The sequence below is a fragment of the Aotus nancymaae genome, unplaced genomic scaffold (assembly GCF_030222135.1).
Source record: "Aotus nancymaae isolate 86718 unplaced genomic scaffold, 86718_ANA_hifiasm-v0.15.2.pri h1tg000089l, whole genome shotgun sequence".
NCBI classification, from domain to species: domain Eukaryota; kingdom Metazoa; phylum Chordata; class Mammalia; order Primates; family Aotidae; genus Aotus; species Aotus nancymaae.
In genome coordinates, this window is record NW_026988504.1 from 5,017,926 (window position 1) to 5,039,809 (window position 21,884).

Consider the following 21,884-nt stretch of genomic DNA (forward strand, 5'->3'; position numbering starts at 1 on the left):
ACAGTGAGACCCCTTCTCTATAAAACATTTTAAAAATTAGCCAGGCAGGCCGGGCGCAGTGGCTCACGCCTGTAATCCCAGCACTTTGGGAGGCTGAGGTGGGCGGATCACAAGAGGTTAAGAGATCAAGAACATCCTGGCCAACATAGTGAAACCCCATCTCTTTAAAAAAAAAAAAAAAAAGAAGAAGAAGGAAAGAAAAAAGAAAATTAGCCAGGCAAGGCCGTGCCTGGTGGCTCATGCCTGTAATCCCAGCACTTCGGGAGGCTGAGGCAGGTGGATCACCTGAGGTCAGGAGTTCGAGACCTGGCCAACATAGTGAAACCCTGTCTCTACTAAAAATACAAAAAACTAGCCAGGGGTGGTGGTGGGCGTCTGTAATCCCAGCTACTCGGCAGGCTGAGGCATGAGAATTGATCGAACCCCAGGAGGCAGAGGTTGCAGTGAGCTGAGATCCTGCCATTGCATTCCAGCCAGGGCAACAAGAGTAAAACTCTGTCTCAAAAAAAAAAAAAAAAAAAATTAGCCAGGCTTGCACCTGTAGTCGCAGCTACTCAGGAGGCCGAGGTGGGAGGATCACTTGATCCTGGGAGGTGAAGGCTGCAGTGAGCCATGACTAGGCCACTGGCACTCTAGTCTGGGCAACAGAGCAAAAGTCCCTGTCTCAAAAAAAAAGAATATAGCCAGGTGCGGTAGCTCATGCCTGTAACCCCAGCACTTTGGGAGGTTGAGGTGGGTGGATCACGAGGTCAAGAGATCGAGACCATCCTGGCCAACACGGTGAAACCCCGTCTCTACTAAAAATATAAAAAAATTAGCCGGGCATGGTGGTACGTGCCTGTGGTCCCAGCTATTCGGGAGGCTGAGGCGGAAGAATCGCTTGAACCCAGGAGGCGGAAGTTGCACTGAGCCGAGATTGTGCCACTGCACTCCAGCCTGGTGACAGAGCAAGACTCCGACTCAAAAAAAAAAAAAAAAGAATATATATATTTTCTGAGACAGGGTCTTACTCTGTCGCTCAGGCTGGAGTGCAGTGGCACGATACAGGCTCACTGCAACCTCTGCTCTGAAGTTCAAGCAATTCTCCTGCCTCAGCTTCCCAAGTAGCTGGGATTACAGGCAGGCAACACCATTCCCAGCTAATTTTTTGTATTTTTATTAGAGACAGGGTTTCACCAGGCTGGTCTTGAACTCCTGACCTCAGGTGATCCACCTGCCTCGGCCTCTCAAAGTGCTGGGATTATCGGTGTGAGCCACTGCACCAGGACAAAAAAGGATATTTTGAGAGAAAGAGAGCGACCCCATTCACATAAATTTTGTTTTGTTTTGCTTTGTTTTTGAGACGGAATTTCACTCTTGTCGCCCAGGCTGGAGTGCAATGGCATGACCTTGGCTCACTGCACCTTCCACCTCCCAGGTTCAAGTGATTCTCTTGCCTCAGCCTCCCAAGTAGCTGGGATTACAGGATCTCACCACCATGCCCGGCTACTTTTTGTATTTTTAGTAGACAGGGTTTCGTCATGTTGGCCAGGCTGGTCTCGAATTCCTGACCTCAGGTGACCCATCCGTCTCAGCCTCCCAAAGTGCTGGGATTACAGGCGTGAGCCACCATGCCTGGCTTCACATAACTTTTATCACAGTATATTGTTATAATCGTTCTATTTTATTAGTTATTATTAATCTCTTAGAAGGAATACTCATCTACTCTTTGCCTAATTTATAAATTAAACTTTGTCTTAGGTTTAAACTTATCACATAGGAGAAAACATAGCGTATGCAGGATTCAGTATTATCCACGGTTTCAGGGAGTCTTGGAGCGAAGCCCCATGGGTAAGGGAGCTGTGTGGATCTTGGCGGTTTTCCACATGGTAAACACAGATCTCTTTGTAATGGCTGCAGGGTTTCATGCTGCTTGGATGCATTTATTCCCTGATGAACACTAGGCTGTTTCTTTCTTTTTTTTTTTTTTTTTTGCCATACTCAATAATGCCACAGTGGAATTTCTATTTTTTTCTCTCCCAACTTTTACTTTAAGTTCCAGGGCATATGTGCAGGTTTGTTACAAGGGGAAACGTGTGTCATGATGGTTTGCTGCACAGACACAGTGGAAATTATTTGTTTTTTTCTGAGACAGAGTCTGGCTCTGTTGCCCAGGCTGGAGTGCAGGGGCGCAATCTTGGCTCACTGTAACCCCCGCCTTCTGTGTTCAAGTGATTCTCCTGCCTCAGCCTCCCAAGTAGCTGGGATTACAGGTGCCCACCACCACGTCTGGCTAATTTTTATATTTTGAGTAGAGACAGGGTTTTGCCGTGTTGGCCAGGCTAGTCTCAAGTTCCTAACCTCAGGTGATTCACCTGCCTCGTCCTCCTCAAGTGCTGGGATTCCAGGCATAAGCCACTATGCCCAGCCCACAGTGGAAATTCTTGAATGCTATTCAGCGTGGGAGAAAGAGGCGGTGTATTCAGGTGGGTGGTGAATGGATGTAGTCGGCTCCTTGGGACGTGCACACCACCCTAGGGGTGCAGAGGAAGCTTGTCCTACATGTAGGTGGCATTGTCCTGTCAAGGTCAAGGTGTTGGCCCCAATGCTGAGACCCCAGGACATTGAGGGACAGACCCAAATGTCAGGGAGATGGAGGACACAGCAGAGAGGAGGCTGAAACTGAAGGCAGAAGGCAAGCTGGCTTGGGGAAGTCCTTACCCAGGGGTCGGCAAACTTTTCCTGAAAAGGGCCAGATAGGAAATGCCGAGGCTGGGCTCGGTGGCTCACACCTGTAATCCCAGCACTTTTGGAGGCTGAGGCGGGCAGATTACCCGAGGTCGAAAGTTCGAGACCAGCCTGACCAACATGTAGAAAGTCCATCTCTACTAAAAATACAAAAATTAGCCAGGTATGGCGGCACATGCCTGTAATCCCAGTTGCTTGGGAGGTTGAGGCTTGAGAATTTTTTGAACCCGGGAGGCGGAGGTTGCGGTGAGCCAAGATCGCACCATTGCACTCCAGCCTGAGAAACAAAAGTGAAACTTCATCTCAAAAAAAAACAAACAAACAAAAAAGGAAATGCTACAGGTCACCACCACTCAGCAATGCCCGGCAGCTCAAAAGCTGCCCTAGACAATACGTAAATGAACTGAGCAGGGCCGTATTCCAATACAACTTTATTTATCGACATGGAAATTTAAGTTTGATATAATTTTTACATGTTATGAAATAATATTCTTTTGTGACTCTTTATGAACCATCTAAAAATGCAAAGTCATTCTTAGCTTGTGAGTCATACAAAAACGCTGGAGGTAAGTCATTTTTGTCACATTCTGTCAGCAGACGAGGGGCCAGACGAGGCCAAGAGGTGGCTCCAGCATTTCAGAGCATTGACTCGTGGACCTTCCCTGGGGCCTCCCTAGAGCTCCATCCGGGCTGGGAAGAGGGAGGACCTGGAGATTTTCAGTGTCCCAGCGGTGAGAATGGACTCTTCCCGGGCAGGCAGACACAGCAAGGCTCCCCTGGGTGCTGGGGAAAACTGAAACCATCGGCTTCAGCTCTGAGAGCTCTGTGGCGAGGCTTCCCAAGGTGGGGTGCATGTGGACCAGGCTTCAGGTATTGGCAGAACTACTGGAAGATTGTTTTCAAGATCATCTGGAGCAGGAAGAGAGGACATAAAAGCCCCAGAACTGGAGCAGCTCTTGGCAGGAATTTGATTAAGGAAATGGAACAGAACGGAGCTGGATGCAGTGGCTCATGCCTGTAATCCCAACACTTTGGGAGGCTGAGGCAGGAAGATCACTTGAAGTCAGGAGTTCAAGACAGCCTGGTTAGAGGTATAATATGGTGAGATTTAAAAAAAAGAAAAAGGTAAGACCAGCCTGGGGAACATAGAGAGACCCCATCTCTACAAAAAAATATAAAAATTAGCAGGGTGTGGTGGCACACCTTTGTAGTCCCAGCTACTCGGGAGGCTGAGGCAGGATCACCACTTGAGCCCAAGAGGTGGCAAAGAACTAAGATTTTGCCACTGTACTCCAGCCTGGGTGCAGCAGAGGAGACCCTGTCTCTAAAAAAACAAAAAAGAAAAAAACAAGATGCTTTTTTTCTTAGGTTCTGTCTTTCCAAGATTCTCAGGTCGTTTTTTTTTTTTTTTTTTTTTTGAGATGGAGTTTTGCTTTGTCACCCAGGCTGCAGTGCAGTGGTACAATCTTGGCTCACTGCAACCTCTGCCTCCTGGGTTCAAGCAATTCTCATGCCTCAGCCTCCTGAGTAGCTGGGATTACAGGCATGTGCCACCATATCTGGCTAAGTTTTTGTATTTTTAGTAGAGACGGAGTTTGTCTATGTTGGCTAGGCTGGTCTTGAACTCAGGCTGGTTTGCACATCTAAGGGGCTCCGACAGGACCCATGCTGTCTACCACAAAAGGGCTGAGGAAGGCCAGGGATGAGGCCCACCTTGGTGAGTACGCTGTCCTTCTGGGTCAGAGTCTCAATGATTTCAAAGTGATCCACGTCGTGGAGCTTTTCAAACGAGGCTTTCCACCCTCCTTGACACAGGGTCTGGGCAGGAGAGACGGGAGGAGGGGCCTGCGCTGTGGCGGGAGGCAGGGCAGGACTTGGGGCCATGCCCAGCACAGGTCAGGGTTCACTCATTATGTGCTGAATAAATGATGGACAGTCTTGTCCACTTGGGTGAAAGAAAGGAAAATAATGAGCTCACATGACCTTCGACCTCTGGCCACAAACCTGTGCTGGGAGTACCTGGTAAAACTCCCAGGACTGTCGGTGGAATTCGGGGGAGTCGAACTGGCCCACGACCACCAGCACAGGGCAGGCGGTGTCCGCCGGCTGCGCCTGGGCCACCTTCAGCTGGGGGCTGTTCCTCCGAGCGTCCTCCCTGGGGCAGGGAGTGGACAGGGGTCAGGACAGAGACAAGCCAGTCTCCAGGTGACCCAGGGGTGCTGGTGGGCAAGTGGCTCACAGGGTCAGCTGGAGAGCAACATTCTGTGATGTATACACCATAGGCTCCAGGTCAAAGACTCCACTCACCAGGAAAAAGCCTGTGAAAGTGCAGAATTGTCACAGGGCCAGGCTCCAGGCAGAGCAAGGCAGGGCCAGCCCGCCTCCAAGGCCAGAGGGGCAGGGGCAGGGGAGGGGGCACAGAGGAAGCAGAGAAGGCCTGGCTCACAGCGCTTGGAGCCCTGCGGTCAAGCCACTCACAGCCGGGAGGATTTCAGGCAGCTGGGCCAAACCCCAAGGCCCATGGGGAGATGAAGGCTGCCCGGCCAGGCTGCAGCCCCCTGGAAACCTTTGAGGTTGGGCGTGACTCCGTGCTTGGTCCAGTCGGCCAGGAGCATCATGGCGGCCAGGTGGGCCCCGGCTGAGTGTCCACACAGGTAAATTCCCCTGGGGTGGGTCAGAGCAGAGAGCTGGATTTGCACTCAGTTTCCACACAACATCAGGCCCACTTCAAATTGTCCCAATTTGCCTTCTGCTCCACAGGCCAGAGGGGCAGCTTGGCTGTGTCCAAAGGACTGATTCCACTGTTCTCCCACCCAGCAGGGTCCGACAGGAAGAAAATCTGCTGGCAACACCCACTCATTGCTTGGATATCGCTTCTGGACAAACGCAATGCTGCGGGTCACCTGGTCTACCATCTGGTCCAGGGTACCTGCACAGAGTGCATGAGCTGGGTCAGGGACTCTCAGTGCCTCCTAAAGCCCACCGGCCCTTGGACCTGCAGCAGCCACCCCTATTACCTTTAGGGGCGATGTCATAACCCACTATCACCACGGCCACTCCCTGCGCTGCCAGTGGGTCGGCCATGAAGGCGGACTGGTCCTTACTGCAGAGAGAGGCACAGATGTGAAGGCTGGAGGCGACCTGGCCCCTGTGCTGCTTCCTGCGTCCTGAACACAACACTTGCCAGATGTCCCGTCCACACACAGCATCACCCCTCTCCAGCCCCGTGTGACACAGTGATGAGGACAGGCTCTCTCCCTGCTACATCACATGCGAGCTATGGGACCTTGCAGGGACTTCATGTAACTTTTTTTTTTTAAGCAGTAGGGCCTCGCTCTATCACCCAGGCTGGAATGCAATGGTGTGATCACGGTTCACTGCAGCCTCGACCTCCTGGGCTCAAGCGATCCTCCTGCCTCAGCCTCCCAAGCAGGAGTACAGATGTGCACCACTATGCCCAGCAAATTTATTTTTTCTTTTGTAGAGGTGGGGGTCTTGGGGGTCTTGTTATGTTGACCATGCTGGTTTCTAACTCCTGGGGATCCTTCTGCCTCTGCCTCCCAAAGTGTGGGATTATAGGTGTGAGCCACTGTGCCTAGCAATTTATGCAACTTCTAAGCGTGGTTTCCTCATCTATAAAATAGGGGCAATCATGTTCCCTCTCTTAGGGAACTGTTTTGAGAATTAAAGACTAGCAGTGTAGAGAGTTCTGTGTGCAATAAATGTAAGCTTTTTTAAGCTTTTTTTTTTTTTTTTGAGACAGGGTCTTACTCTCTCACCCAGGCTGGAGTGCAGTGGCACAATCTCGGCTCACTGCAACCTCCACCTCCCGGGTTCAAGTGATTCTCCTGCCTCAGCCTCCCAAGTAGCTGGGATTACAGGCACACGCCACCACGTTCATCTAATTTTTGTATTTTTAGTAGAGATAGGGTTTCACCATGTTGGCCAGGCTGGTCTCAAACTCCTGACCTCAAGTGATGCACCCGCCTCACCCTTCCAAAGTGTTGGGGTTACAGGCGAGCCACCACGCCTGGTCATTAAATGTAAGCCATTAACATGAACACGCTTGAAGGCAACTCTGTAGAAAGGTCCTAGGGAACAGCATGGTCTACCAAGATCCCAAATTCCCAAATACCCATTGCTTGGCTTACAGTGACCGACTGTCCCATTTTACCTGGGACTCTCTTTTTTTTTTTCCTAAAGCGCTGAAAACCCCATGTTCTGGGAAACTCCTCCTTAGTCCCAAGCAAACTGGGACAGTGGTTGGTCACTCTGGCTCTTCCCTTGATTCAACAGGAGGCTGAACATGCTTCTCATTGGGTGTAGTGGGTTGAACTGTGTCCCCTCAAAAGATACGTCCAAATCTTAACCCTCAGAACCTGTGAATATGACCTCATAAAAAAAAGGAGGCTGGGCACAGTGGCTCATGCCTATAATCCCAGCACTTTGGGAGGTTGAGGTGGGTGGATCACTTGAGGTCAGGAGTTCAAGATCAGCCTGGCCAACACGGTGAACCCTTGTCTCTACTAAAAATACAAAACTTAGCTGGACATGGTGGTGGGTACCTGTAATCCCAGCTACTCAGGAGGCTGAGGCAGGAGAATCACTTGAACCTGGGAGGCGGAGGTTGCAGTGAGCTGAGGTTGCACCACTGCACTCCAGTCTGGGCTACCTACAGAGTGAGACTCTGTCTCAAAAAAAAAAAAAAAAAGGAGAGGATGATTTGAGACACAAGGATCACACATGAATGGAGGCAGGGGCTGGAGCCATGCAGACAAGCCCAGGACGGCCTGTGGCCACTGCAAGCTGGAGGAGGCAGGAAGGATCCTCCTCAGAGCCGCCTTCCTAGGAACCAGCCCTGCCCACATTGCCTTCAGACTTCCGTCCTCCAGCGCTGCGAGACACCTGCCTGCAGGAAGCTGCCCAGCTTGTGGCAGTTGTTGGGAAGAGGGGTCCCCCAGGACATCTTTCTTGCACTGCACCATCCACATCCCCCGACTCACCTTCCGCTCTGCCAGTATCCTCCGTGAAAGAACAGGAAGAAAGGCGAGGCTGCAAAACCAAGCAGGGGGCACATGGGCGGGGCCGGCCCTGCGGAGCTCTGCCACTGGACCCCCAGCCCCGGGACCCCCGGCCCCTTCACTGACCACCTTCAGCCGCCTTGTTGGGAAAGTAGATGTCCATTCTCTCCCCTCCTCCATCTCCATAGGGGACGTGCAGCAGGCTCTTCCAGGTGGCCTGGGCCCTCCCGGTAGCTGTCGCAGAAATGAACAAGTCGCTGTCAACACAAGCTCAGGTGGCGGCGGCTTCTATTTCAGTTCGGGTAGAAACCTTCCCCCGAAAGCTCCCTGAAGTTATGTGTGAGCTTTAGCTCTGAGCACCTCCCATGGAAAGAAGACTCCCAGTGCTGACGCCTGTCAACCAGTGAACCGTGGTTTTGCGAGGACTCTTCAGTGACTTTACTACACACTATATGCCTCTAGGGAAGGATCCTCCCTTGCCTCCTGCAGCTCTTGGTGGCTCTAGGCATTCCTAGGCCTGTGGATACATCATTCCAGTCGCCTCTGCCTCCTCCAGTCTCTGCCTCCGTCTTCATGTGGTCCCCTCCCTGTGTGCCCCTCCCTCTTCTGTCTCTTAGCAGAACACCAGTTATGGGATTTAGGGCCCACACTAACCCAGAATGACTTTACTTTAGCTAATAACACCCACAAAGATGGCCTTTCAAATAAGGAAATACCAGGGGGCGCCGTAATCCCAGCACTTTGGGAAGTTGAGATGGGCAGATCACCTGAGGTCAGGAGTTCAAAACTAGCCTGGCCAACATGGCGAAAACCCATCTCTACTAAAAATACAAAGACTAGCTGGGCGAAGCGGCGGGTGCATGTAATCCTAGCTACTAGGGAGGCTGAGGCGGGAAAATCACTTGAACCCAGAGGCAGAGGTGGCAGTGAACTGAGAGAGCACCACTGCACTCCAGCCTGGGCGACAGAGGAGACTCTGTTTCAAACAAAACAAAACAAGAAAACACCAAATAAGGATACAGGTTCCCAGGGTTAGGATTTGGACATGTCTCTTTTCTTGGTGCCGTGGTGGGGGTCACCTTTATTTGGCACTGCAGATGCTAAGTGTTTTACATAACATAATTTTCAGAATTCTAGCTAGTCAGCAGAGACCTAAGGCCTCTGGGGGCCACCGTGTGGGTCCATGCCTCACCTTTCACATCCTGCACCCCTAGAATCCAGACACCCCTTTCTCACAGCTGTGTTCAGGCACCATCAGGGGACCCTTGGGGTGCTGGGTTGATCTCCCCAAAAAAGGTGGAATCCAGCTCCCTGTAGAACCTGCACCTCAGAAAGGGCTCAGTGTATTACCCTGCAACTTGGGATCCCTGTCCCTGGAGGCCCCCTGGTCCCCAACCTTGGTGGCCACAGTAGGACTAGAAAAAAGGCCTGTGCTTCTCTCAGGTGAGTGATTCATTCTGCAACTCCAGAAGGGTAAATACAGCAGAGGAAGAAAGAAGCCTGGGACTGAGCGCTCCTAGGAATTGCGTCTATGCCAGCATGCAGGAATAGCGGCTAGCCAGCATGCAGGAATGGCGGCTACACCAGCATGCAGAACTATAACGCAGGTTGTCTCCACTTCAGCCGGATGGATCAAAGCCGAGGGAAATCAAAGGGAAGCGCCCATGTGCCAAACCCAGGCAGGAAGCTGCCTTTGCAGAACACCTGTGAAGTTGCAAAACCTGTTTTGCCAGCACCCAAGTTACCAGCCACTGCCCCTGAAGGGCTCCCTGTGTACCGACAAGAAGCTATCTATGTACAGATGTGGAAACATCACCCAGAAATACGAAGTGAAACTGGCAGGGTGGAAATGTGTATACTACAGGGCCATTTGGATTAAAGGGAGAGGAGTCTATGTCCATATTAATAACAGTGGCCGGGGGGCCAGGGGAACTGGGCGGATGAAAGGGAGGAGGAGGGGACATTTCAACGAAAAGCCTTGTGTGGTTTTTGTTTTGCTTTTTTGAGATGGAGTCTTGCTCCGTCACCCAAGCTGGAGTCCAGTGATGCAATTTCGGTTCACTGCAACCTCCGCCTCCTGGGTTCAAGTCATTCTCCTGTCTTCGCCTTCCAAGCAGCTGAGACTATGGGGGAGCGCCACCACGCCCGGCTAATTTTTTTTTTTCTTTGAGACAGAGCTTTGCTCTTGTCACCCAGGCTGGAGTGCAATGGCGCAATCTCTGCTCACTTCAATCTGTGCCTCCTGGGTTCAAGCAATTCTCTGCCTCAGTCAGGATTACAGGCACCCACCACCATGCCCGGCTAATTTTTTTTTTGTATTTTTAGTAGAGATGGGGTTTTGCCATGTTGGCCAGGTTGGTCTTGAACTCCTGACCTTGCATGATATGCCGACCTCGGCTTCCAAAAAGTGCTGGGATTATAGGGGTGAGACATTGTGCCTGGACCCAGCTAATTTTTCTATTTTTAGTAGAGATGGGGTTTCATGGTGTTGATCAGGCTGGTCTTTAACTCCTGAATTCACTTTTTTTTTTTTTTTTTGAGACGGAGTTTCGCTCTCGTTACCCAGGCTGGAGTGCAATGGCGCGATCTCGGCTCATCGCAACCTCTGCCTCCTGGGTTCAGGCAATTCTCCTGCCTCAGCCTCCTGAGTAGCTGGGACTACAGGCATGCGCCACCGTGTCCAGCTAATTTTTTGTGTTTTTAGTAGAGACGGGGTTTCAACATGTTGACCAGGATTGTCTCGATCTCTTGACCTCGTGATCCACCTGCCTCGGCCTCCCAAAGTGCTGGGATTACAGGCGTGAGCCACTGCGCCCGGCCTGAATTCACTTTTTATTTTTGAGACATGGTTTCACTCTGTCACACAGGCAGGAGTGTAGTGGTGCAATCTCGGCTCACTGCAGCCTTGATCTCCCAGGTTCAAACAAGCCTCCCACCTCAGCCACCAGAGTAGCTAAGACTACAGGCGTATGCCACCACACCTGGCTAATATTTGTATTTTTTGTAGAGACAGGGTTTTGCCATGTTGCCTAGGCTGTTCTCGAACTCCAAGGCTCAAGTGATCCTCCCACCTTAGCCTCCCAAGTAGATGGGACCACAGGCATGCAACACCACACCCAGCTAGTTTTTGTTGCTTTTTTGGAGACAAAGAGTTTTGCTCTTGTTGCCCAGGCTGGAGTACAATGGCGTGATCGTGGCTCACTGCAACTTCCTCCTCCTGGGTTCAAGTGATTCTCCTGCCTCAGCCTCCTGAGTAGCTGAGATTACAGGTGCGTGCCACCACACTCAGCTAATTTTGTATTTTTAGTAGAGATGGGGTTTCTCCATATTGGTCAGGCTGGTCTCAAACTCCCGACCTCAGGTGATCCGCCGACCTCAGGTGATCCGTCCACCTTGGCCTCCCAAAGTGCTGGGATTACAGGTGTGAGCCACTGTGCCCGGCCAACCCAGTTAATTTTAAAATTTTTTTGTAGAGACCAGTTCTTGCTATGTTGTCCAGCTGGTTTCGAACTCCTGGGCTCAAGCTGTCCTCCTGTTTCAGTTTCCTAAAGTCTGGGATTACAGGTGCACACCACCGGACCCAGCCTCCTCTCTTTCTCAAACCACATCTGATCATCAGGAAATCCCTGGACTCCCCTCCACTGCTTGTCCTGGGCCTCGCGTCTCCTCCCCACCTGCACCGAGGCCGCTGTGATTGGATCCCTTTTGGCCTGTTCCCTGGAAGGCAGCAGCTGCTTCTCTAGGCTCTTCCAACTTCTACTCGGACTCCCGACAGCCCCACATGTGAGCTGCTTATAACAGGCTCACATCCACCCTGGGCTCCTGTCTGAGTCAGCCTGGGCGGCTATAACAAAATACCGCAGATGGGGGAGACTTAGAACAACGGAAATTTTATCTTCTCACAGTTCTGCAGACTGGAAGTCCAAGATCAAGGTGCCAGCAGCGTTGGGGTCTGATAAGCCCCAGGGCTGCAGACCTGCCACCTATACTCTGCTGAAAGGTACCTGGGCAGCCTCCCGGGCCATGCCACCACCAACACCCCTGCTGTGAACAGCCTTGTACACGCATTACCACACCACTTGTAAGCATCTGTAGGGCATACTCTCAGGGGTGGAATGCTGGGTCAAAAGGCAGATGCATCTGTCACTTCAAGGCCGCTGCCAGCCATCTTCGAAGGGGGTTTGCCAACAACCCTGCCCCCAGCACAGTGTGAAGACGATCCGCCTCACAGGCTCATCAGAAGGTCGAGATTTAATTAACACAGGAGTTCTTAAAGCATATAAATGGACTAGATCAATGTCGTGCTATACCTAACAAAAACATCATGAAATGTATGTTCTAAATGGAATAGCAATTAAAACCAAGCGGCTTCAGGTGTTCATTATCAGGCAGAAGCCTCCTCAGCTATTGAAAATTCTACTGACCCCAAGAAAGAGAAATTGCCTCTCTCTAGGAGAGGACAGCTGGGGGGCAGTGACAGAGAATGAAGTGACTCGTGCCCCCACAGAGGGCCCTCCAGGCCGTGAACCCCAGGACAAGAACGCAGGAGGGCTTCAGCAACACACCCCAGAACCAACCTTATGGCAAGCTTCCTTCCTCATTAAGACAAACACTGTGCTGCTGTTATTTACAACTCAGGCTACGAGGAAATCGTGCTATGAACACACATGTAAATGTGCTTATTTGAGTACCTGTTTTCAATTGCTTTGGGTTAGAAATAATTTTTTTTTTCTCTTTTTCAGACAGAGTTTTACTCTCGTTGCCCAGGATGGAGCGCAGTGGTGCGATCTTGGCTCACTGCAAGCTTTCTCTCCTGGGTTCAAGCGATTCTCCTACTTCAGCCTCCCAAGTAGCTGAGATTACAAGTATGTGCCATCATGCCTGGCTATTTTTGTATTTTTACTAGAGACAGGGTTTCACCATGTTGGCCAGGCCGGTCTCGAACTCCTCACCTCAAGTGATCCGCCCACCTTGGCCTCCCAAAGTGCTGGGATGACAGGTGTGAGCCACAGCTCCTGGCCTGGAAGAAGTAATTTGTTTTCTTTTTCTTTCTTTTTTTTTGACAAAAGGTCTTGCTTTGTTGCCCAGCCTGGAGTGCAGTGGTGTAATCTTGCCTCACTGCAACCTCTGCCTCCCAGATTCAAGCAATTCTCTTGCCTCAGCCTCCAGAGTAGCTGGGATTACAGGCAGGCGCCACCCCGCCCAGCTATTTTTGTGTTTTTAGTGGAGATGGGGTTTCATCATGTTGACCAGGCTGGTCTTGAACTCCTGACTTCAAGTGATCCCCCACCTTGACCTCCCAAAGTGCTGGGATTACAGGCATGAGCTGCCGCATGCAGCCCCACAGTCCTGTTTTTAATACCATGCACAGCATTAGAAATTATTAGTAAAAATACATTTTACAGTTTGCAAAATGCTGTATATATTTTTTATCCAGATACAAAAGCTCAAATTCTGCATGATTTCATTTAAATGAGGTCCCTAGGGAAGTCAAATTCATCAAGACAAGAAGTGGAACGGTGGTTGCTAGGGGCAAGGGGAGGTCGAGGAATGGGAGTGAGTGTTTAAAGGGGACAGTTTCTTTCTCTCTCTTTTTTTTTTTTTTTTTTTTTTTTTTGAGACAGAGTCTCACTCTGTTGACCAGACTGGAGGGTCACAGTAAAACAAATTTAAAAGCTAGTGTAGGCCGGGCGCAGTGGCTCAAACCTATAATCCCAGCACTTTGGGAGGCCGAGTAAGGTGGATCATGAGGTCAGGAGTTCAAGACCAGCCTGGCCAAGATGGTGAAACCCTGTCTCTACTAAAAATACAATAAGTTAGCCAGGTGTGATGGTGGGCACCTGTAATCCCAGATACTCGGGAGGCTGAGACACAAGAATTGCTTGAACCCAGGAGGTGGAGGCTGCAGTGAGCCAAAATCGAACCACTGCACTCCAGCCTGGGCGACAGAGGAAGGCCTTGTCTCATAAAATAAATAAATAAATAAATAACCAATACATAAAGAAATATGCAGCCTTGAACTCCTGGGCAGCAGTCATCCTCCCACCTCAGCCTCCCAAGTAGGTGGAACTACAGATGCACACTACCCACGCAGTACTAATTTTTAAATTTTTTGCAGAAATAGATTCTTGCTCTATTGCCCAGGCTGCTTTCAAACTCCTGGCCTCAAAGGATCCTCCTGCCTTGACCTCCCGCAATGCTGGGATCACAGGCATGCGTGACAGTGCCTGGCTTCCCTCTCTCTTTTAAAAAACTTTTCCTTTAAAGGTTCAATCAAGCTTGCTTTTTACATCTGACTTCCTATCTCAATAGGGATAGCTCTTTATCTCTCAAGACAATTAGGCCAACAGGTTTGCTCCCAGCTCTTGTATGTCACTCATATATTTATTGAGCAAACAGATGAATTTGGCACAGAGTTGGGCACAGCAAGGAACCATGAAGAGCCCAGGAAACAGCTCCATCCCAATCTATTGAGACAGGAGGATGGTGGAATGTGCTGGAACACACTTCTAACAAATCTGTTCCTCCTCCTGGGTTCTCTCTGTTTAGAAAACCACCAAGCCCAGGAGCCAAGGCAGCTGCCTCTGAAAGGCTGTGCTGAGCCTGCTGCAGCAGAGCCAGTCTGCCAGGCATAGCTGGCTGCTTCCTCACCCACACTCCCTCCTCAGGGCCAGCTCCCCATCCCAGCACAGATGTGTTACCAAGTGTTCAAACTGTGGTGCAGCACTCTGCAGACACAGGGCAGAGACAGAAATGTCCATTAAGACTTCACTAGTTTACAGGTTCCCAAGTCCAGATTTCTTTAAAGAAAGAAAAGGGGAAAGCCCGGGCGCGGTGGCTCACATCTATAACCCCAGCACTTTGGGAGGCCGAGGCGGGTGGATCACAAGGTCAGGAGTTCAAGACCAGCCTGACCAACATGGAGAAACCCCATCTCTACTAAAAGTACAAAATTAGCTAGGCATGGTGGCACATGCCTGTAATCCCAACTACTCGGGAGGCTGAGGCAGGAGAATCACTTGAACCTGGGAGGCGGAGGTTGCAGTGAGGCAAGATTGCGCCATTGCACTCCAGCCTCAGCAACAAGAGTGAAACTCCTTCTCAAAAAAAAGAAAGAAAGAAAAGGCAGTGGGGCACACCTGTAATCCCAGCACTTTGGGAGGTCGAGGAGGGGGCGATGGATCACCTTAGGTTGGGAGTTATAGACCAGCCTGGCCAATATGGTAAAACCCCATCTCTACTAAAAATACAAAAAATTAGCTAAGCGTGGTGGTGGGCACCTGTAATCCCAGCTACTTGGGAGACTGAGGCAGGAGAATCGCTTGAACCTGGGAGACAGAGGATACAATAAGCTGAGATGATGCCACGGCACTCCAGCCTGGGTGCGACAGAGCGAGACTTCATCTTAAAAAAAAAAAAAAAAAAAAGGCTGGGCAAGGCGGCTCATCCCTGTAATCCCAGCACTTTGGAAGGCCAAGGTGGGCGGATCACGAGGTCAAGAGATCGAGACCATCCTGGCCAACATGGTGAAACCCCATCTCTACTAGAAATACAAAAATTAGCTGGGCATGGTGGTGCATGCCTGTAGTCCCAGCTACTCAGGAGGTTGAGGTAGGAGAATTGCTTGAACCTGGGAGGCGGAGGTTGCAGTGAGCCAAGATCATGCCACTGCACTCCAGCCTGGCAACAGAGTGAGACTGTGTCTCAAAAAAAAAAAAAAAAAAAAAGGCTTAATTGCTTTTTTTTTTTTCCCCTGAGACTCCAGGCTGGAGTGCAGTGATGCAATCTCAGCTCACTGCAACCTCTGCCTCCCAGGTTCAAGCAATTTTAATGCCTCAGGTTCCCGAGTAGCTGGGATTACGGGTGTCAGCTAATTTTTGTATTTTTTTGTAGAGATGAGGTTTTGCCATGTTGGCCAGGCTGGTTCTTGAACTCCTGGCCTCAAGTGATATGCCTACTGCGGCCTCCCAAAGTATTGCTTTTTATGAATAGTGACCTCATTCCACATTCAGTAGTGAAGGAGGAACGTTCCTCTGTTCACTTCACCTCCCTATGCCAACCACAGCATGTAGTCTTAGGGGCCTGGGCATGGCTGGCTGAGCAGGAAAGGCCAGGCATGGTCAACCGAGCCATGGACCTTCCCTGCATCCACCGGTCCCTGCAGCAAGGGGTCCTGGGCACTTGCCCCTGAGCAGGGGGTTTACTTTGGGAAATGGCCCTTGAGGCCCAGGTGGTGCAGTGCAGCCCCCACATCCCCAGCATTCTGAACCACTGCCACATGCTAAAGGCCACCCAATGCGGCCATGGAGAGGTCACACCGTTACCTTCAATTCCTATCTGTGAGTAGGTCCTCAAGGCTTCCTCCGCTCCCAGTCGGACAACCCATCGGCTGGGGAGGTACTGGTGCTCCAGCTCCTGCGGGTCAAGGACACGAGGTTCCGTAAGATTTCCTTCTCAATAGCGTGTCCCTCCCCACTGCCCATGCCTCGCTGCTCCTCTCTGCCTTAGAAGCCCCTCCCCAGTATCCCAGGGTCTCCAGATGCCCTCGGATTCATAGTCTACAGGTATACCAGCGACAGCTGTGCCCTTAGCCAGCTGGCAGCCTGTGGGTAACCCCCAACATGGGAACCGAGGAAAGAGAGCTGTGCAAACCCCAGGCACAATTAGTGCCTGAAGAATCTTAGTTTACAGTGTTATTACTCAGTTATTTCCTTTATATAATCCTTTATATATAATCATATATTAGTTTATAGAACTAGTGCCTGAAGTATAACTTGCTGCTTACATGTATCTAGTTTATATAATCATACTTAGTACTTCTATTTACCATACTTAGTTCCATATAATCTTTCTATATAATCACATAATAACTTACTGCTTACTATATCTAGCTTTTTTATATATAATCATACTTAGATCCATATAATCTTTCTGTATAATCACATAGGTATTGTAGTCGGAGCTGTACTGACACATTTAGTGCTGATTTATAGAATCCTTCCGTATAACCATATACTAGTTTGTAGTGGGAGGAATGCCTAGAGCAGTCACAGAACAGAAGCAGTACATGGGAAAACAGCCAGACCAGGACGAGAACCAAAGACCCAGGCGGTGGCGTCCCTGCCTGAAAGGGCATACGCTGTATGGCAGGCTTGGAGCAGGAGCCTCTCCTCCTGATAAAGGAGTTGTAGTACCTCGCATCCAGTTCCTGTGGAAAGTAAGCCTCAGGCCTGAGATCCTGGAAGTAACCGAGGGAGAAGAACCCCTCTGGTGTGACCAGTCACGGCGGCTGTACACCCTGTCAGTCGTTTCTCACTTCTGTGCTAGCTCAAAGAATCCTCCCATAAATATCTTAAGAGAATAGCACAAGTCTGTCAGCTCCCACTGCACTGGCTTACAGTATCCTTCTATTAGAAATCCTTTGAAGTCTCCAGCCCCCAGATAAGAAGTGTTACGCACAACACCTGTTGCACACAGCCCACCTCCTTGCCTCGGTGACCTAATGGGGGTGGACCCCTTTTCTGTACACAACCCTCTACTACTGCTCATGACACAGCCCCCTGCTGTGCACGGCCCACCTCTCTGCCCAGGTGACATAATGGGGTGGCCCCCTTGCTTGTAACTCACGTGATTATGTATGCCCTATCACTAAGCCTGTAGATGATGACCTCACTCACAACCCTGCCCCCTGCTTGTACTATAAATACAGACGCTTCTGGATGTTCTGTGCCTCGCCTGTGTCTGCTTACAGGTGGTGTGGCCCCCTGAGTCCAGATGCTCTTCTCCAGTTCCTCAGTGTCCTGTCTCTTTACTTCTCATATCTGCATCTCAGCACAGCATAAGGGACAGCCCACAACCCTGTGGGGCCAACAGCCCTACAACAGCCTTAAGGGGAGATGAAGTTCCCCAAACAAATCCAGTTAATGCCATCAAGGCCGGGCATGGTGGCTCATGCCTGCAATCCAAGCACTTTGGAGAACAAGGTGGGCGGATCACCTGAGGTTGTGGGTTCAAGACCAGTTAATGCCATCATTAACTTGATGCCCGGAAGAGCTGCCTGGCCCAGTGGCTCACACCTGTAATCCCAGCACTTTGGGAGGCCAAGGCGGGTGAATCACCTGAGGTCAGGAGTTCGAGACCAGCCTGGTCAACATGGTAAAACCCCACCTCTGCTGAAAATACAAAAATTAGCCGAGTGTGGTGGGTGCGCCTGTAATCCTAGTTACTCAGGAGGCTGAGGCAGGAGAATCGCTTAAGCCGGGGAGGCAGAGGCTGCAGTGAGCGGAGATCGCACCACTACACTCCAGCCTGAGCAACAGAGCAAGACTCCATTCCCCCTCCAAAAAAAGGAGGAGCTGATCTACCCTGAGAGGGTGTTATTCTGACCACAGGAGGTAACTGCATAGTCAAAGGCACAGAGGTGAGGAGGAAAGAATTAAAGGTCACTTTGCAAATGCTGGTGGTCTGTATGGCTGCCGCACAGAGGTGAGGCTGGGAGACTGGGTTGGAGGAGGAGGGGCGGTGAATGTTGGGCTAACATGTTCACACTTTATGCAGAAAGTAACAAGGAACCACTCTGAGGCAGTTTGGAGAATTTTTTTTAAAAACAGAAAAGGCTGCATGTGGTGGCTCATGCCTGTAATCCCAGTACTTTGGGAGGCCAAGATAGGCGGGTCACTTGAGTCCAAGAGTTCCAGACCAGCCTGGGCAATAAGGCAGAACACTGTCTCTACAAAAATATGAAAAATCAGCCAGGCATGGTGGTGAGGGAGGCTAAGGCTGGAGAATCGCTTGAGCCCAGGAAGCAGAGTTCGTAGTGAGCCAAGACTGCACCACTGCACTCCAGCCTGGAAGACAGAGCAAGTCCCTTCTCAAAAAAGAAAGAAAAGAAAAGGACTGGGTGCAGTGGCTCACGTCTGTAACCCCAGCACTTTGGGAGGCTGAGGTGTGTAGGGCTGTGGAGGCCCCGCAGGGTCGTGGGGTGTCCCTTATGCTGTGTTGAGGTGCAGGATCCAAGAAGTAAAGAGACAGGACACTGAAGAACTGGTGAAGAGCATCGGGACTCGGGGGGCCACACCACCTGTGAGCGGAGGTCAGCGGCGGCCCCCAAATGCCCAAGAGCATCTGTATTTATTAGGTACAAGCAGGGGGCAGGGTTGTGAGTGAGGTCATCATCTACAGGCTTAGTGATAGGGCATACATAATCACGTGAGTTACAAGCGAGGGGACCACCCCATTATGTCACCTGGGCAGAGAGGTGGGCTGTGCGCAGCAGGGGGCCGTGCCATGAGCAGTAGTAGAGGGTTGTGTACAGAAAAGGGGTCCACCCCCATTAGGTCACCGAGGCAAGGAGGTGGGCTGTGTGCAACAGGTGTTGTGCGTAACACTTCTTATCTGGGGGCTGGAGACTTCAAAGGATTTCTAATAGAAGGATACTGTAAGCCAATGCAGTGGGAGCTGACAGACTTGTGCTATTCTCTTAAGATTTATGGGAGGATTCTTTGAGCTAGCACAGAAGTGAGAAACGACTGACAGGGTGTACAGCCGCCGTGACTGGTCACACCAGAGGGGTTCTTCTCCCTCGGTTACTTCCAGGATCTCAGGCCTGAGGCTGACTTTCCATAGGAACTGGATGCGAGGTACTACAACTCCTTTATCAGGAGAGGCTCCTGCTCCAAGCCTGCCATACAGCGTGTGCCCTTTCAGGCAGGGACGCCACCGCCTGGGTCTTTGGTTCTCGTCCTGGTCTGGCTGTTTTCCCATGTACTGCTTCTGTTCTGTGACTGCTCTAGGCATTCCTCCTACTACAAACTAGTATATGGTTATACGGAAGGATTCTATAAATCAGCACTAAATGTGTCAGTACAGCTCCGACTACAATACCTATGTGATTATACAGAAAGATTATATGGAACTAAGTATGCTAGATATATGTAAGCAGTAAGTTACTCTTCAAGTACTAATTCTATAAACGAATATGATTATATATGAAAGATTATATAAAGGAAACAGCTGAGCAATAACACTATAAGCTAAGATATTCTTCAGGCACTAGTTGAAGTTCTCCTTCCTCGGTGCCCATGGGGGCTGTTACCCACAAAGGGGGTCGGATCACCTGAGGTCAGGAGTTCAAGACCAGCTTCGCCAACATGGTGAAACCCTGTCTCTACTAAAAATACAAAAATTAGCTGGGCACGGTGGCAAGTGCCTGTAATCTCAGCTACTCGGAGGCTAAGGCAGGAGAATTGCTGGAACCCAGGAGGTGGAGGTTGCAGTGAGCTGAGATCACAGCATTGCACTCCAGCCTGGGTAACAGAGCAAGACTCTGTCTCAAAAAAAAAAAAGAAGAAAGAAAAAAGAAAGACAGTAACAAGGAACCAGATTTTGAAGGGCTCAAAGCCATCATGAGAAATGGGAAGTCAGGGTGGCCTCATGGAAAGGCCTGGGGTCAAATGCCATCTGACCTCCCTCACTTACTTGCTGTTTTATCCTGAACAAGTTATTTAGTCTCTGGGATTCAGTTCCCTTACTGGTAGAAGGCATCTATCCAGGATGGACGCAGTGGCTCACGCCTGTCATCCCAGCACTTTGGGAGGCTGAGACAGGTGGATCATTGAGGCCAGGAGTTCGAGACCACCCTGCCAACATGTCGAAACCTCGTCTCTACTAAAAATACAAGAATTAGTCGGGTACGGTGGCAGGTGTCTGTAATCCCAGCTACTCAGGAAGCTGAGGCAGGAGAATGGCTTGAACCTGGGAGGCGGAGTGAGCCAAGATCACGCCACTATACTCCAGCCTGGGTGACAGAGTGAGACTTCGTCTCAAAAAAAAAAAAAAAAAACAAAAACAAAAACAAAAAGGAGCCATATCCAAATCACAAGGTTAAAAGAGATAAGACATGCGAGTACAAAAAGCAAGCCCCTCAATGTGGCTTGCTTCTTCCTCCCTGTGAAGGGCTGTTTGTCAGAGGTCCCTGGATCTGTCCAATCTGTCCTGGAAAGGTTATTACCTGCAAGGTCCTTATAGCCATACCTGGCACACTCTGTGATCACTACCATCATCTTTGTTGCTGTTATTTATGATCAGGATTATGCAATGGGTTTCTTTTTTTTTTTTAAAACTGGTATTTCTTTTTTTTAACCCCACAGTTGTTCTGTTCTGTCTTCTTCAGCCTTTCCCACATAAGCACAGACCCAAAAACATTATGTAACCTCAGATCAAGGTCCAGAACTTTGGCCCTTAACCTCCTGCGGGTCTACGGATTTTTTTTTTTTTTTAGACGAAGTCTCGGTCTTTCACCCAGGCTCCGAGGCTGGAATGCAATGGTGATCTCGGCTCACGGCAACTTACGCCTCCTGGGTTCAAGTGATTCTCCTGTCTCAGCCTCCTGAGTAGCTGGGATTACAGGTGCACATCCCACGCCTGGCTAATTTTTGTATTTTTGGCACAGACGGGGTTTCATCATGTTAGCCAGGCTGGTCTCGAACTCCTGACCTCATGATCCACCCACCTTGGCCTTCCAAAGTGCTGGGATTACAGGCATAAGCCACCGCGCCTAGCTGGCTCTACGGATATTATTAGCACAGCCAGGACTTCAATTTTCTTTATCCTGAAAATCAGGCTAACATAAATCTTTAGGAGAAGGTAAAATACAACGTGGTGACCAAGCACTGGGGACCTGGCACACACTAGGCGCTTAGCACTCCCACAGGTGTGGTATACATGCCTTCTAAGCTTCCTTCTTAGAATTCCAATCTAATCAATAAGTTAACTCCGCCCCTGCCCCTTAGTCCCTCCCTGCAACCCACCTACCTCTGCAGACATCTTCTTCCAAGGAGCCTCGACTGGAAGACCCACACCGGAAACCTCCATCGCGCCGTCTACAGCTGGATGGGTGTGCGTCCCGCCCCTTTATAAGGCCTGAGCCGTGCCTCGCTCCGCCCCTTTAACTTGGTGGGCGAAGCGAGGCGGGGCTCAGGCCAGGCCCCACCCCGATAGGCCCTGCCGGAGCCTTCCCAGTCCCCGCCGGAGCCTTCCCAGTCCCCGCGCGCGCGTCCCGGATCCCTCCCACGACGGGGCGGGCTGAGGTAACATTGCCCGCCAGGTCCGCTGGCGGGCGCTGATTGGCCCCGGGGC

The 21,884-nt window shown here is 50.5% G+C and overlaps 1 protein-coding gene across 4 annotated transcripts; it reads right to left on the minus strand.

The window, feature by feature from the left end:
- Positions 1–3,140: 3,140 nt before the first annotated feature.
- AFMID (arylformamidase) lies at positions 3,141–21,643 on the minus strand. Of its 4 annotated transcripts, none has more exons than XM_012453592.3 (11): positions 21,561–21,643; positions 16,073–16,163; positions 7,875–7,982; positions 7,731–7,779; positions 5,745–5,830; positions 5,584–5,656; positions 5,294–5,391; positions 4,967–5,045; positions 4,747–4,882; positions 4,441–4,545; positions 3,141–3,636 (listed from the first exon to the last, which is right to left on the minus strand). In XM_012453592.3, exons 1-11 carry the CDS (start codon positions 21,618–21,620, stop codon positions 3,610–3,612), a joined length of 912 nt encoding a protein of 303 aa, XP_012309015.2. In that variant the 5' UTR covers positions 21,621–21,643; the 3' UTR covers positions 3,141–3,609. The 4 variants fall into 4 exon arrangements, with proteins under 4 accessions (XP_012309015.2, XP_012309014.2, XP_012309017.2 ...); XM_012453591.3 differs by having other exon boundaries at positions 4,732–4,882; XM_064369260.1 differs by lacking the exon at positions 3,141–3,636 and adding an exon at positions 3,643–3,808 and having other exon boundaries at positions 4,732–4,882.
- Between the last annotated feature and the right edge of the window lie 241 nt (positions 21,644–21,884).